This window comes from Triturus cristatus, chromosome 3_2 (assembly GCF_964204655.1).
Source record: "Triturus cristatus chromosome 3_2, aTriCri1.1, whole genome shotgun sequence".
Taxonomy (NCBI): Eukaryota; Metazoa; Chordata; class Amphibia; order Caudata; family Salamandridae; genus Triturus; species Triturus cristatus.
The window spans coordinates 596,729,770-596,742,475 of record NC_140584.1 but is presented as its reverse complement, the minus strand read 5'-3'; the positions used below and the strand labels follow the sequence as shown (position 1 = coordinate 596,742,475).

Below are 12,706 nucleotides of genomic sequence, written 5' to 3'. Positions count from 1 at the left end.
CTGGGACGGAATTACCCATAGTCTGGAGGAGGATGGAACATCTCAAGGCGGGACTACCTCATCAACATCTGGAAGCAATAAGTTATCAACTGCAAAGGGAAACCATGGCTCTGAGGCCTAGTACTCAGCTATGTGGAAGAGAGAGCGGTGCGTTGATTTGTGAAATTCTGCTGAGTGTGTGTGTGTTGCACTGGTGGCAAAATTGAAACTCTGAGTCCTCTTGTTTTTTTGCTCTCCCTCTTATTTTTCATGGCACACTCCACTTAAAGCTTACATTCCTCCTGTCCTTATCCTTGACTCTGAAATACAGTTTCTATTTTACAATCCGCAGGCCTTCTCGTCTCCTGCACGAATGAAAGGTGAAAGCTGAGCTCAACACTTCTTGTTACCTACCAGTCCAGCCCAGACAGGCACTCAAGAGTGATGGGCGTTCCCGAGGAGAATACAGATGCACCACCTAATTTTGCAATACAGTATAATTTTTCTTTTAACAATCATATTTGAAGAACTGGGTGGGTGGGTTCGCTCCTCCATATTTTTATTTTTTCCAACTTAGAAGACAAAACATTTAGACATCTGATAAGTTTGGTCTCTAGGGCAGAAGAACTGTTTGCAATGCATTTAAGTGTACTGTGTCACTCTCATTCCTTTGTTTCCTTCCACAACAGATTGTCCGGATAAATGTTGTCCTTCTGTAGTGGTCTGGCCTCAATTATTTGTAAAGCTTTGATATCATTTACAACTCACTAACTCTGTGTTTTTATTGCCATTTATTTGCCTGCAATGGATAATCCTTCCACTTAATCCTACAGTTGGAGCTCACTTGAGTGGGAGTGGGACCTCGCTTGTAAAGTTGTGATGCCTTCCCTCTTATTGCTTCGTCTATATTCAGTTAGGACAAGTATTGAGTGAAGTGAACTAGTTACGTTAGTCAGTAAGTCACTAACTGCTACTGCAAGTAATCGTTTATCTAGTTTGCTATAGACAGTATAGGTGATCCGTCCTAATGGTCAAATTATTATAGAGGTATAACTACCTATAACTAAGGGTTATACACTCCTACAAGCAGATAAACAGGCTGCATAAAAACTAAAGATAGCATTGCAAATTAAAGTAAAGGCTCTGTTCCATCCTGATGACCAACTCTCCATAGCGTCCAGCCACTGAAAGATGCACCTCAGATTGGGAGGGGTGGCAGCAGTTGTTGTCAGGGCCCCTATCAACTTGCAACACTGCCGGCGATGGGATGGCGGAAGGATGGAGGCTGAGGGTGACTGGTTGCACTGGGACCCGGCTGAGCAGGAGCTATTTCCACCTCTTCCTCTTCCAGGGCTACCAGCAGGCGGTACTCTTGCTGGATATGGTCCAGCTTCTGCTGCCGCAGACGGGCTGCTATCTCCTCTCCGTTGAGTGCTACGCGAAGACCAGCAGGAGTAGATATATTGAGAAAAACAAAAAGGAAAAAAGAAAAATTGTAAATAATGCTCTGTGCAAACGATTGTTTGAAATTAGTGAGTGGCACTGTAGCAGTACATTGCTGGTCCCCTAGGGCCATTGGAATTTGATGTGAATATGATTAGGAGAGTCACCAGGCAAATTTTATGTTTTATCCACACATGCATCGCATAAAGCACTGACTGTGTGGTAGAAAAGTATTAAGACTGAATAACACCGGATTAAAAAACAGTGATTTGATTATTTTTTCTTTTAAAGGCTTTTCAACTAACTAAACGGACACTTGAGTGGAAAGATAAATGACCTCTCATTAATGAGTGAGGCACTATGTACTAGGGAGTACAAGTTGTGTGTTGTGCTAAATTAATGGAGGCATGCTCATTGCTAGCTAACACGTTGAGTATTTTGCTACTGTCTGCAGCAGGGGCAGCTGTAGTTGACAGTTTTCTTTTTTTAATTCCAATTTTACTGCTCTTTTCCAAATGCCTTTCTTTTCTACCCTGACTCTAAATAGGCAGATAAATAATAAATAAGATACTGTGACACATACCTCACTTATAACATGTGGATATTATCCTGTCTGCCTTACGTATACATTGGATAAAGCAATGCACTGCCCTAGGGAAAGGAATGGGCTATATAGATTGTACATGGCATGTTGTCACAGGGTATCCCATACACCAAACTTGAAATCAAATCATGCACTTCATCCCACTTTACTCACTGTCCTCGCCCCACCACCACATATCATTTCCAACAGATTAATTCGCTAGGCAGTATAGAAAGGAAACTTGACTTACTCTACTGCAGGGTAGGGTAGAGTGATTATGCGGACAGAGTAGAGCTTTTGAGATAGAAAAGAGGGGTCAATGTCTCTACACTGATCATCGATTTGTATTCTGACTATTAAGCTTTGGCTTATTCAGTCACTGTAGTTGATGGAAGTTAAAAGGGAATCATCTGAACAGGTGTAAAATAAATATTTTATGGGAAACCATGAAATATATTTTGGACTCACTTTGCATGGCTATAAACTGTGACAAATACCAAGAATGGATTTTTCAATTTTTTGGTAGACTGGCAATGAAGAACTTAGGAAAGAATAAAGGAGTGAAGTACTAAGTGGTGACTGAGTGGGCAAACGGAAACACACCTTGTGTATTTGGTTTGCAAATTGGAATGCTTTGAAAACTTTGGAAGTGCCGCATTAACTGAAGCAGATGCACATTGCACAGCCAACACAGTCACAAACTGAACCATACTGTACTTCGATCATTGGTGGCAAAATGCCATGAGCAGGGAGAAGAGTGATGAATGATGAATTGTGGGATACATCTGTCTCACTTAACAAATACAGTAAGTCATGGGAGTCGAACAAATTTTTTTTAAAAAACCAATTTGAACCATATCTTTGATAAATAGCTTTGATAACCATAAAACAAAGTAAGTGAAGTAGGTGAACAGCATGTCCCTCTCCATGAGAAGAGCTGCCTTGCTTATTCATTCAAGCATCCTTTCATCCTAATTCACCCATAGCCACCATGATTTAACATTTACTTTCTCTCATCCAGTTTTTCACTGCAATTCCCAATCCATTATCCATCCATTCAAAATCCACCCTTTCTTCCAACCATACTTTCACCCATCCATCCCTGTACCTACCCACTCGCCCTTTCAGCCACCCACCCACCCTTTCACTCATATACCATTTCACCCATCCTTTCTTTTAACCTTCTGTTATTTCCGTTTCCCTCCTCATTATGTGAGCTTTTGCTGAGCTGCAGATAGAAAAGGCCATAACACAACCACTGCTGCATCTGGTAAAGCGGGAGGGCTCACGATCATGAGTCAACAACTCTCTGGTAGCTTGTAAGTATAATAGTAATTGTCAATAAGCAAGCAATTATGTGACTTACTAGGGCCCATCCCTGCCTCCCCTTCTCCCTCGCCAACTGACTCTCCTTCTGCAGCAGCACTTGAGCCAGCATCACTGGTGGTCTGTTTGGCTAAAATAAAACAATATACATTTTTTAGATGCCAGATACGTTTCCCCTTAATTTTTTCAATCACAAACTACAACCACAAAACATAAATCTCTACAGTTTGGTTAGCACTGCAGCATCTTCTAACAAAAATATCACTCTGGGCATTTTGTTGGTTGACAATGTTAGACAAGCCACGTAGTGAAGCCAACCAAAAACGTTTTGTCATAAAGAGGCAGAGCTATAACCTATGATTATCATGATGACTCAGAGACATTGAAGCACAATGCAGGGGTGGAATAATGGTCAATGAAAGACATATGGTGTTGGTTGGCAAATGCAATGAGACCTCATGCTTTCCAGCCATGCTGAACTGTCATGGAAACTGCTGGTATCCTGTATAAATGAATTACCAGGGCAACATTGGGGGGTGGTTCATGACCATGGCCACTCTCTTGTTAACTGTTGGAGCATGAGCAAGAAAAAGAAAGCCTTATCAACAAACATACAATTAATATTATTTATAATACTAGCTTACTTAGGACTGCTACCTTCAAGGTAGACAGTAAGGTACCAAAAATGTGTTCTTAGTCTTACAGTACACAAAATATAGAGGGTAGAGGGAAAAATACCAACAAAGCAGAAGAAAAGTGAACTAGAGACCGGAAAAAATAAGCTACCAAAATAAAAATTAAAAACATGAAATAAGGAAACAAAAAATGCAGGGATAGCAGGAATGAAACTAAAATTGGATTTGGGAGTTGGAAAAACTATTCTGTTGTCTAGCAACTGTATTTTTTGCCAGCAATACCAGCATCCAGGCAGCAACTCCAGTCCTGGAAGTCAGCACCAACATTCCAATGCCCCAACATACTACCCTAAGCCCACAACAATCATAAAACCCAACATTATGGACATTATAATAATAAATAATTGGATTTACTGGGGTTAGCAGAGCCGTTGGCAGAGGTGCTGGTGGTTGGCCCCTCCTGACCAGCTACTCCCGCACCCGCATCCACAACATCCCTCTTCTTGTCCTTAGATGCTGATGTAAGAAATGAAGAAGATAAAACAAAATAGATTAGTGATTCAGTTAATCTCTACAAAATGTGCCTATATTACTAGTTTCGAGTCTATCAACTTTCGTTGAGTTGGCTATACTAATCCTAAAGTTCCTATTCCAAATTTCCTTAACAAAAACTACATTTAGAACTAATGCATTGCAATGAATGATCTTTGATTCTATTCTCATATCTTAACACCCTTGATGGACCAACTAAATCTCCCTTCTTTGCAGTGCATAGATGCATACTACACATCACTATGAAATAGCTTGGAACTGTGCGAGCTACATAAAGAAAGTCACAGTGAACGCTATATAACTGAAATCACTGATTCACTACGGTGACAGGAGAACAGAAGAGTCTGCAATGGTTTCTTAATTAATCAGCCAAGGGGGCGCTAGAGTGCTGGCTGCAAGATGGCCTCCACATTGTGAGGCTCTGCAGGCTGGATGGATGAAATCGGCATTAATCCAGCAGCCCAGGCGAACATCGTAGGCCCTACAGGCCCCCGACACCTGTGGCAGTAAATAACGGAGCCCTGGACGGCCCAGATTGCACGGTTTAAGCAGCAGAGGAGGGACAGCAAAGCCGCCAGTGCCGTCCGAGGAAGCAAGATGGCGGCCCCGCGATAATCAAAATGAACGCAGCTGATCTATAGGCCCTGCCCGCTGGGGAGTGGTCTGCCACTTCTACAGCCCACAGCTGCACGGCCAGATACGAAGGGAGGTGAGCGGTGCGGCTTGACTCCATCGACATCACTTACAGTCAACCTGTGGAGAATAGCCCCGAGACTGGCTCCGAACCGGACCCGTGCTGAACAGGGAGGTGGAAGAGGTCGATGAAACCTGGCACACCCTGCAGCATTAGGAACCGCTCAAGTAGGGGGTCAGGCTGACTGTGCTGCTTCTCCCCTCTGACCCAAGCAGTGAGATGGAGGGACGAGACTGCGGAGAGAGACCGGCTGAGAGATCGCCCAAATCAGTGCGGCACTGCGCAGAGAAGTGGCCCCAACAGGGTGTGGAAACCGGCTGGAGGCCTGACTGGGGTGGTGAGCTGCTGGTCTCGGGGTGATGTGGCGGGGCCTGAGAGGAATGCAACCTCCCTCAACTTGGCCCTGATGAACCCCCTGGGCTGGAGGGCCTGACCTGCTGGTGACTGGTACAGAGGGAAAAAGCGAGGTCCCATATTCCCGGAATGCAAGGTAGGAGCGGCCGCGGGGGAGGGACAGCAGCTGTGGGTGCATGCCCCCCCTTCACCGAGAATACCGGCACAAGTTTGTGGGACCGGAGTGGGAGCCTCAAGGGAAGAGTGGCCTTCGCTCACACTTGAGAAGCATTTCGCACAGGGGAGATGGATAGCTCATTACTGCAGGGCCCTGTGGTGTGGCCCTGCTGGGCATTGCTGTTCTGCGATGCGCCCCATCCACAGGGGGGTTGGTGCCGGATCAGAGGCAGAATTCTGGCCCCCCAAACAGAACCAGAGAAGAGGAAAGGCCTGGTGGGGTTGGGCGCTCCCCCCGTTGTGCTAATTGCTGAGCGAGGTGCCATGATAACTTGCAAACCTTGTGGGGGTGTTGCACCATTCATGGGCTGCTAATACGGTGAGCTCCGTGAGATGTTGCCACTTGGGACGGGGCACCTCATCGCCTCACTTCCCACCTTGTTGGAGGCGAGCTCACATTAGACATTGTACCAGTCCATCAGACCACGCTGATATTGCCTTGAGGAGGACGTTGCACACGCAGGAAAGCTCCTAGGTGACCCATGCCCCACAAGACAGAGACACTGCAACGGATACGGTTACCCTGGTGAAGCACACTCCCTGACGGGGCGGGAGCGATCATGCGTCGTGGGCAAAGCAGACTCAAAGCAACCAAAAATGTCCTTTGAACAGTGCAAGACCCCTAGGGGTACCCCCAGAGGAGGAACCACCAGAAACAATTTTGAACTAAGGCTGGGCGGAGCTGGTGGAGCGGCACTACGCGGAGGTCCACGGAGTTGGCGACAAGCTCCGTGGAACACTGCTCCGCTCCGCCACCTGCCTCCACCCCATATTAAAAATTGAATAAAAATACAATAATAAGTATAGTGTTGGGCAGACTAGATTGGCTGCAATGTTCTCCTTTCCCTTCTTCCTCTTCCCTTCCCTTCCCCTCTCTGGCCTCCCTTCAACAGGAGCTCGGGGTCGTCATGGATCCGTTGCACAAAGAATAGTGTGTCCAAAATTAAAGCAGTAACGTGGAATGTACGTGGCCTGAACGACTGTAGAAATGTTCGACTGGTAGTGGCGTATCTTAGCCGTCATGGTGCGGTCATCTGCTTTTTGCAGGAGTTGCATCTAGCGGGAGTAAGCTGCGCGTGTCTGCGAGCGGGTTGAATATGAGAGATATTTATAGCTGGCTACTCAAATTATGTGATAGGCACAGCTATCATTCTTAGGAGGGGGCTCCCATGGCACACGCACACCGTGCTCTGCGATCACCAAGAGAGATATGTAATGTTTGCTGGGGTGCTGGGGGGACAACCGGTCAGGCTGATATCAGTCTATGGCCCTACTGTGGACGATCCACACTTCTTCAGTGAGGTTTGGCGGTTAGCTGAGACACTGGGTCCCAGCACCATTTTGTGGAAAGGGGAATTCAATGTTATATTAGATCTAGCCAAAGACAGAGCGAGAGATTCCCGCCGGCCCCACCCGCAGGTGGCGGAGCAGCTGCAGGTCCTTGTGGCGGATCATGAACTGGTAGACGTTTGGCGCTGCCAACACCCACACAGCAGGGAGGACACATGTGTATCAACAGGGGTCCCCACTTGGTCCAGGATTGGTTACTGGCTAACGTCACGGAATGTAGGCACATGGATGCATACCACCACCCACCTTGCTCGCACCCTCTCCGATCACGCTCCGGTGCTACTGGAGTTTTCGCTGCCTGGCGCCCCAAACGGGGCTTTCAGCTGGAGACTCCCTTCTGGCGCACTTCGAGATCAGGTCTTTCGGGAAGCGATCCGATCTGCCATAGTAGAGTATTTCGAGATAAACATCGGTACGGTAGATTCCCCCTCCACACTGTGGGAGGCATTCAAATCTGTTATAAGAGGCAAATGCATCGCCAATCAGGCAGGTGTCTGGCGCTCGCTTACAGGGGACCTAAAGCACCTTGAGGGGAGATACGGGTGCTCGAGTGGAGTACTTCATCTCTAACCAGTTAACGAGCCTTGGACGCATCAAAGAAAAGGTGGTGGAGTTTGAGGAGGCAGCTCACAGAGAGACGCACTATCTGGGGAAAGAAACTCGAGCTGGGAAAACATGGGCTAGTCTTTTAAAAAAGCCGTGGGCAAGCGAATACATTAGCGATTTACATACTGCTGATGATAGTGTAGTTGCTGGACAGGAGGCTGTACAAGCAGACTTGCTCACCTTTTATTCCTCACTTTATGCTGCATGTCAATCAGAAGCACACCCCCTTCTGATTTCCTTCCTTGACTCGATTGAGCTGATATGGCTAAGTGATGGCCAGCGCAGATACCTAGACGAGCCGTTTTCAGAGGAGGAGGTGATTGGTGTGATTCGGGCCATGCCCGGCGACAAAGCCCACGGGCTAGACGGACTCACATCTGCGTTTTACAAGGAATTTGCACCACTCCTCGCACCTCAACTCCTCAACATGTACGAGGAATCACTGGAGTGGGGTACTCTCCCCCATCCCTGCGATAGGCACTAATTATAACTATTCTCAAACCAGAAAAGGACCAACAGCTATGTGACTTCTATAGACCACTATCGATGATCAACTTTGATAATATAATTCTTGCAAAATTGTTAGCCACCCGATTGCTCCCTCTGCTGCCCAAGGTGCTGATGCCTGACCAGTGTGGCTTCGTCCCTGACAGGGGCACATCCCATAATCTCCGCAACTTTTTTGCGGCCATGCAAGAAATAGACCCCTCTCTACGGATGCTGCTGTTTTTCCGGATGCTACCACGGCCTTCGACACCGTGGAATGGCTGTACCTCTTTACACTCCTCTCCCACCTTGGCGTCGGCTCCTCTCTTTTAAAAAAAAATAGCTTTGCTATATTCTGCCCTGACGGCAAGATTGCGGATCAATGGCACATTTTGGTGGCCCACGGCACGAGACAGGGGTGTCCGCTCAACCCCCTCCTTTTTGCCGTGGCCACGGATCCACTGGCAGCCAGACTAAGGCAACACCAGACACAACTCGGACTCGCTTACACTCCTCGGGTGATCCTAGTGTTCATGTCTGGTAATGACATGACCCTATACGTCAAACACCCAGCGGTGAACCTGGACCCCCTAATTCACGAAATTATCCGGTTCAGAGGCCTACCGGGCATCACCATAAATTGGGGAAAGTCAACTATTTTCCCACTCATTCCTGCCACCGATGAATTCCAGTCAGCATTCACACTCAGATGGGCGGACTCCCCCGCGAAATACTTGGGAATCTGGCTTAGCCGGTACTTTGAAGAGTTATGGCATTGCAATCATGGCAGGCTTATGGAATTGCTAGAGAGCCGGCTGAGCTGCTGGATGATGTTTCCATTGTCTCCGGCGGGTCGGCTTGCCATTGCAAAAAGGGTGGTACTCTCCAACTTTTTGTACATCTTTTTCAACCTCCTGCTCCCTCTCTCCCCTTAATTCAAGCGGAGATTACGCTTGAACCTGATATCGCTCGTGTGGGCGGGAAAGCAGACCCTAATGCTCCTGTCAAACAGGGAGACCTGGGCGCCCCGACATGAAATTATATTTCAATTGTGCACAAGCCCAGTTTGGGTTCTACTGGATATATCCAACCCTATTCATGGCGCACACCATCCTAAATATCATCAGGCGGACCCAACACCACTACATATGGCTCTTTAAAGACCGCAGACCCGAACGCGCGCTGAGGTAAACACAGTTGGCCACACAGTATGGGCATGGCAGGAACTTAGACGTAGGGCGCACCTGGTGACACTATTCCCTAGACACCCGACGTTACTCTTCACTGCAGGGACGGGGTGTGCCAGAGATTGCAGAAGCTTCTCCTCCATACAATGGGATGGGCGTTTCCAGGCGGCACCTTTATCTCCATAGACTAGAACACAGGGCTGCTGGATAGATTGACATATTACCAGCTTAGAGCAGCATTACGAACATTCTTTGATTCCTTCACAATAGCACCACCAACGTTCCAGGTACTGGAAGAGTTCCTGGTAAACCCCTCACCATGCAAACTCATCACTCAACTATATTCTGGTATGCAGCCAGTGTCACCAATGTGTGTGTACCTGGCACAACGCGAACAGGAGAAGATCCTGGGAGCCCCCGGTGAGGAGGGCACATGGTCATACTGCTGGCCGCAGGCAAGAGAGAAGTCACCTAACTATAGATTGAGGCTAATCCATTTTAAGTTTATTCACAGATTTTATAGGACCCCTGAGTGGTTGCATAGAGCTTGCTTGAGTGAGGATGCGTGAGGATGCGTGCTGCATGCAATGCAGGACGCCAGGGGCGTCCTTTCTGCACTTGGCCTGGGCCTGCCCAGATGTTGCGAGATTCTGGGGGCCCATGTTTGATGTGATGGAGGCGATGATAGAATGCAGTTTTGAACGCTCCCCTTTGACTGCTTTACTCGGATACGTGCGCAGGGTGCCTGCAGAGAATAGGAAACTGGAGGCTTTTTTCATATTGTTGGCAAAGCAGCGGGTTGCAATTTGCTGGAGCCGAACGCGAAGTCCACGTGTGATTGAGTGGCTCAAGGACGCGGCATTCTGACACAATCAGCTGTCTGCATTTTGGGAACTAATGCATGCACAGGTTCCCCCTTCAGACTATATGGGAACCGCTGCAGAGATATCTTAGATCCCTCCCCCTTGATCAAGCCGAGGCCCCCGTTGCGGACGGGTAGTTACTGTGTGGAGACTGTGTGAGCCATCTGTGAAGGTGCTGGACATGCTGGCGCGACACATACAAATCTTTTCCTGGTGGCCAGAGAGACCCCCTCCTCTCTTCCCTTTTCTTCTTTCCCCCTGTTGTTCTGCACCCTGAGACTCGTTCGAGTGGCCATATGCTGCATTGATATCGGGACATTTTAATGTACGCTATAGGTGAAAATAGCCTGATTATTTTATCCTAACTATGTTCCGATGGTTCTGTATGCTAGCAATGTTTCTTGCTGTTGTTTGTTTTAATGAAAATCTAATAAACAAAATTATAAAAAATTTAAAATTAATCAGCCAAAGAGAGCGCCGATAATGAGTACGATTAGGTAGTGCTACGCACCTTCTTAGCTGAAACTGGATCGCATAATAATAATATTCTTAACGAAAACTTAGCGTACCTTAATATGGAGTGTGAGCAACATGCTATTCGGGAACAAATTTATAATTGCAGAACATAAACACAACAAAAAATTAATAATATTCACTGAGCCCTGGGATCTTGACATCGAGCAAGTCAAGCAGGTCCTGCTCCTGGTCAAGAATATCTGCCCAGTGGGGTCGTGGCTAAGCCAGAGACGTTTTAATGCAGGGGCAAAGTGGGCTCTGGCCCAGGGCCCCAGCCTTTCAAGGGGCCCCCTTACAGAGTCAGCTCCGTTCTCCAGATTTTTGCCCTAATGACCTTGAATCTTTCTTAAACAGATTATTTTAAATACTGTTTTCCTTTAATTTATTTTTTATGTACCTGATGTGTGAGTCTAGTACAGCCATTTTGCAGAGAAATGTTGTTTGTTTCATGAAATATACACAAAAAAGTATATTTTAAATCAAAACAAGGCCTAACAGATAAGAAATGGGAGGGCGTCACAGAGATTATTTGCAGTAATATTGGTGAGCTGCTGCTGTGTTATAATATTGAAAACACACATAACTATCCCTGAATATTAGATGTAAACACATTTAGACCCTTATTTATGAGAAGTGATGCATCGCTGTGTGAAAACAGGGATGCGTCACTTCTTAGTGCGCCCTCCTTGCGACATGATGGATGCGTCATATTTACTGTATGATGCATCATGTCGCAAGGAGTTACAGATACGTCAGTATTTCTGACATATCTGTAGGCGCAAAAGTGATGCGTCTATTTTCAGACACACCCCAGCAATACAAGTCCAGCAATGTGTCCTTTCACACGTGGCAAGCCCCATGTGAAAGGGCCTGCATCAGTCTTACGCCTGCTGTGAGGCAGGTGTAAGATATTGACGCAATGGCGTCCTGGAAGTGTTGCACTGAGTTCTCAAAGATTTCAATGTGCCATTTCTATAAGGCTTTTTGCGGGGGAAAACCCACCCTGCATACATTGTACCTGGTGCAGGTATAATGTGGTTCAGGCAGATCTTTTGGCCACCAAGAGCTCCAGTCAGGCGTTTCTGGATTATTTTATGTTATGTTAGTGGGTTTATAAAGCGTGACAGCTGCCCCAGCAAAGAGGCGTCCCGGCACTGACAGCAATGAGGTGACCAAGATCAGGGAGGGCCCAAGGAGGCCTACGAAGTGGGAAAGAGAAAGGTTTTGATGGCTTTCCTAAATTCGAGGTAATTATGGAGCCCCCACATGTGGGCCGGCAGCGTGTTCCAAAGGATGGCCACTCTGTTCCGAAAAGAACGACCTCCGGCATAAACCCTCCTAACCCGGGGGACCACCACCAGGTGTTGTCCCATGGAGCGGAGCTGGCAGGAGGGAACATAAGGTAGAAGCAAGTCAGTCAAAATATTAGGAGAGGCAAATTTCAGAACTTTAATGGCTATAGAGAGAGCCTTGAACTCAATCCGCCTAGCCACAGGCAGCCAGTGGAGACGGCAAATAGCGTTTATCACTGATCAGGCTCTGTGCAGACCGAGGAGAGATTTTGCGGCCACATTCTGAACTCTCTGTAGCCTATGTATTTCTGTCTTGTTTGCTCCCAGATACAGTGAACTAGCGTAATCAAGTCTTGACATAATCAAGGCCCGGATTATAATTTGACTGGTGGGGGTATCAAAGAAGCCCAGAATGGGTTTGAGTCCTCGCAACAACCCAAAGCAGGTTCCCGCCACCTTTTTCGTTTGAGTCTGGAAGTTGAGGGAAGCATCCATCCAAACCCCTAAGTTCTTCACTGCCTGCATGGGGGAGGGGGCAGTGTCTAGGCTCTTGGGCCACCAGAGCTCATTCCATAGACCATGGTCTTTTCCTATCAGCAACACCTCTGACTTGTTGGCATTAAG

At 47.2% G+C, this 12,706-nt stretch overlaps 1 protein-coding gene across 1 annotated transcript in view; it reads right to left on the bottom strand.

Annotated features, from left to right (window-relative positions):
* Positions 1-655: 655 nt before the first annotated feature.
* The window catches only part of LOC146857803 (uncharacterized), a 356,602-nt gene continuing 344,551 nt past the window's right edge, over positions 656-12,706 (bottom strand). Inside the window, exons 4-6 of the mRNA XM_085648469.1 lie at positions 4,381-4,482; positions 3,372-3,461; positions 656-1,413 (exon numbers count right to left, since the gene is read on the bottom strand). Coding sequence (XP_085504595.1) covers positions 1,220-1,413; positions 3,372-3,461; positions 4,381-4,482 — 386 coding nt within the window. The 3' untranslated portion in view covers positions 656-1,219. The remainder of the gene's footprint in view (positions 1,414-3,371; positions 3,462-4,380; positions 4,483-12,706) is intronic.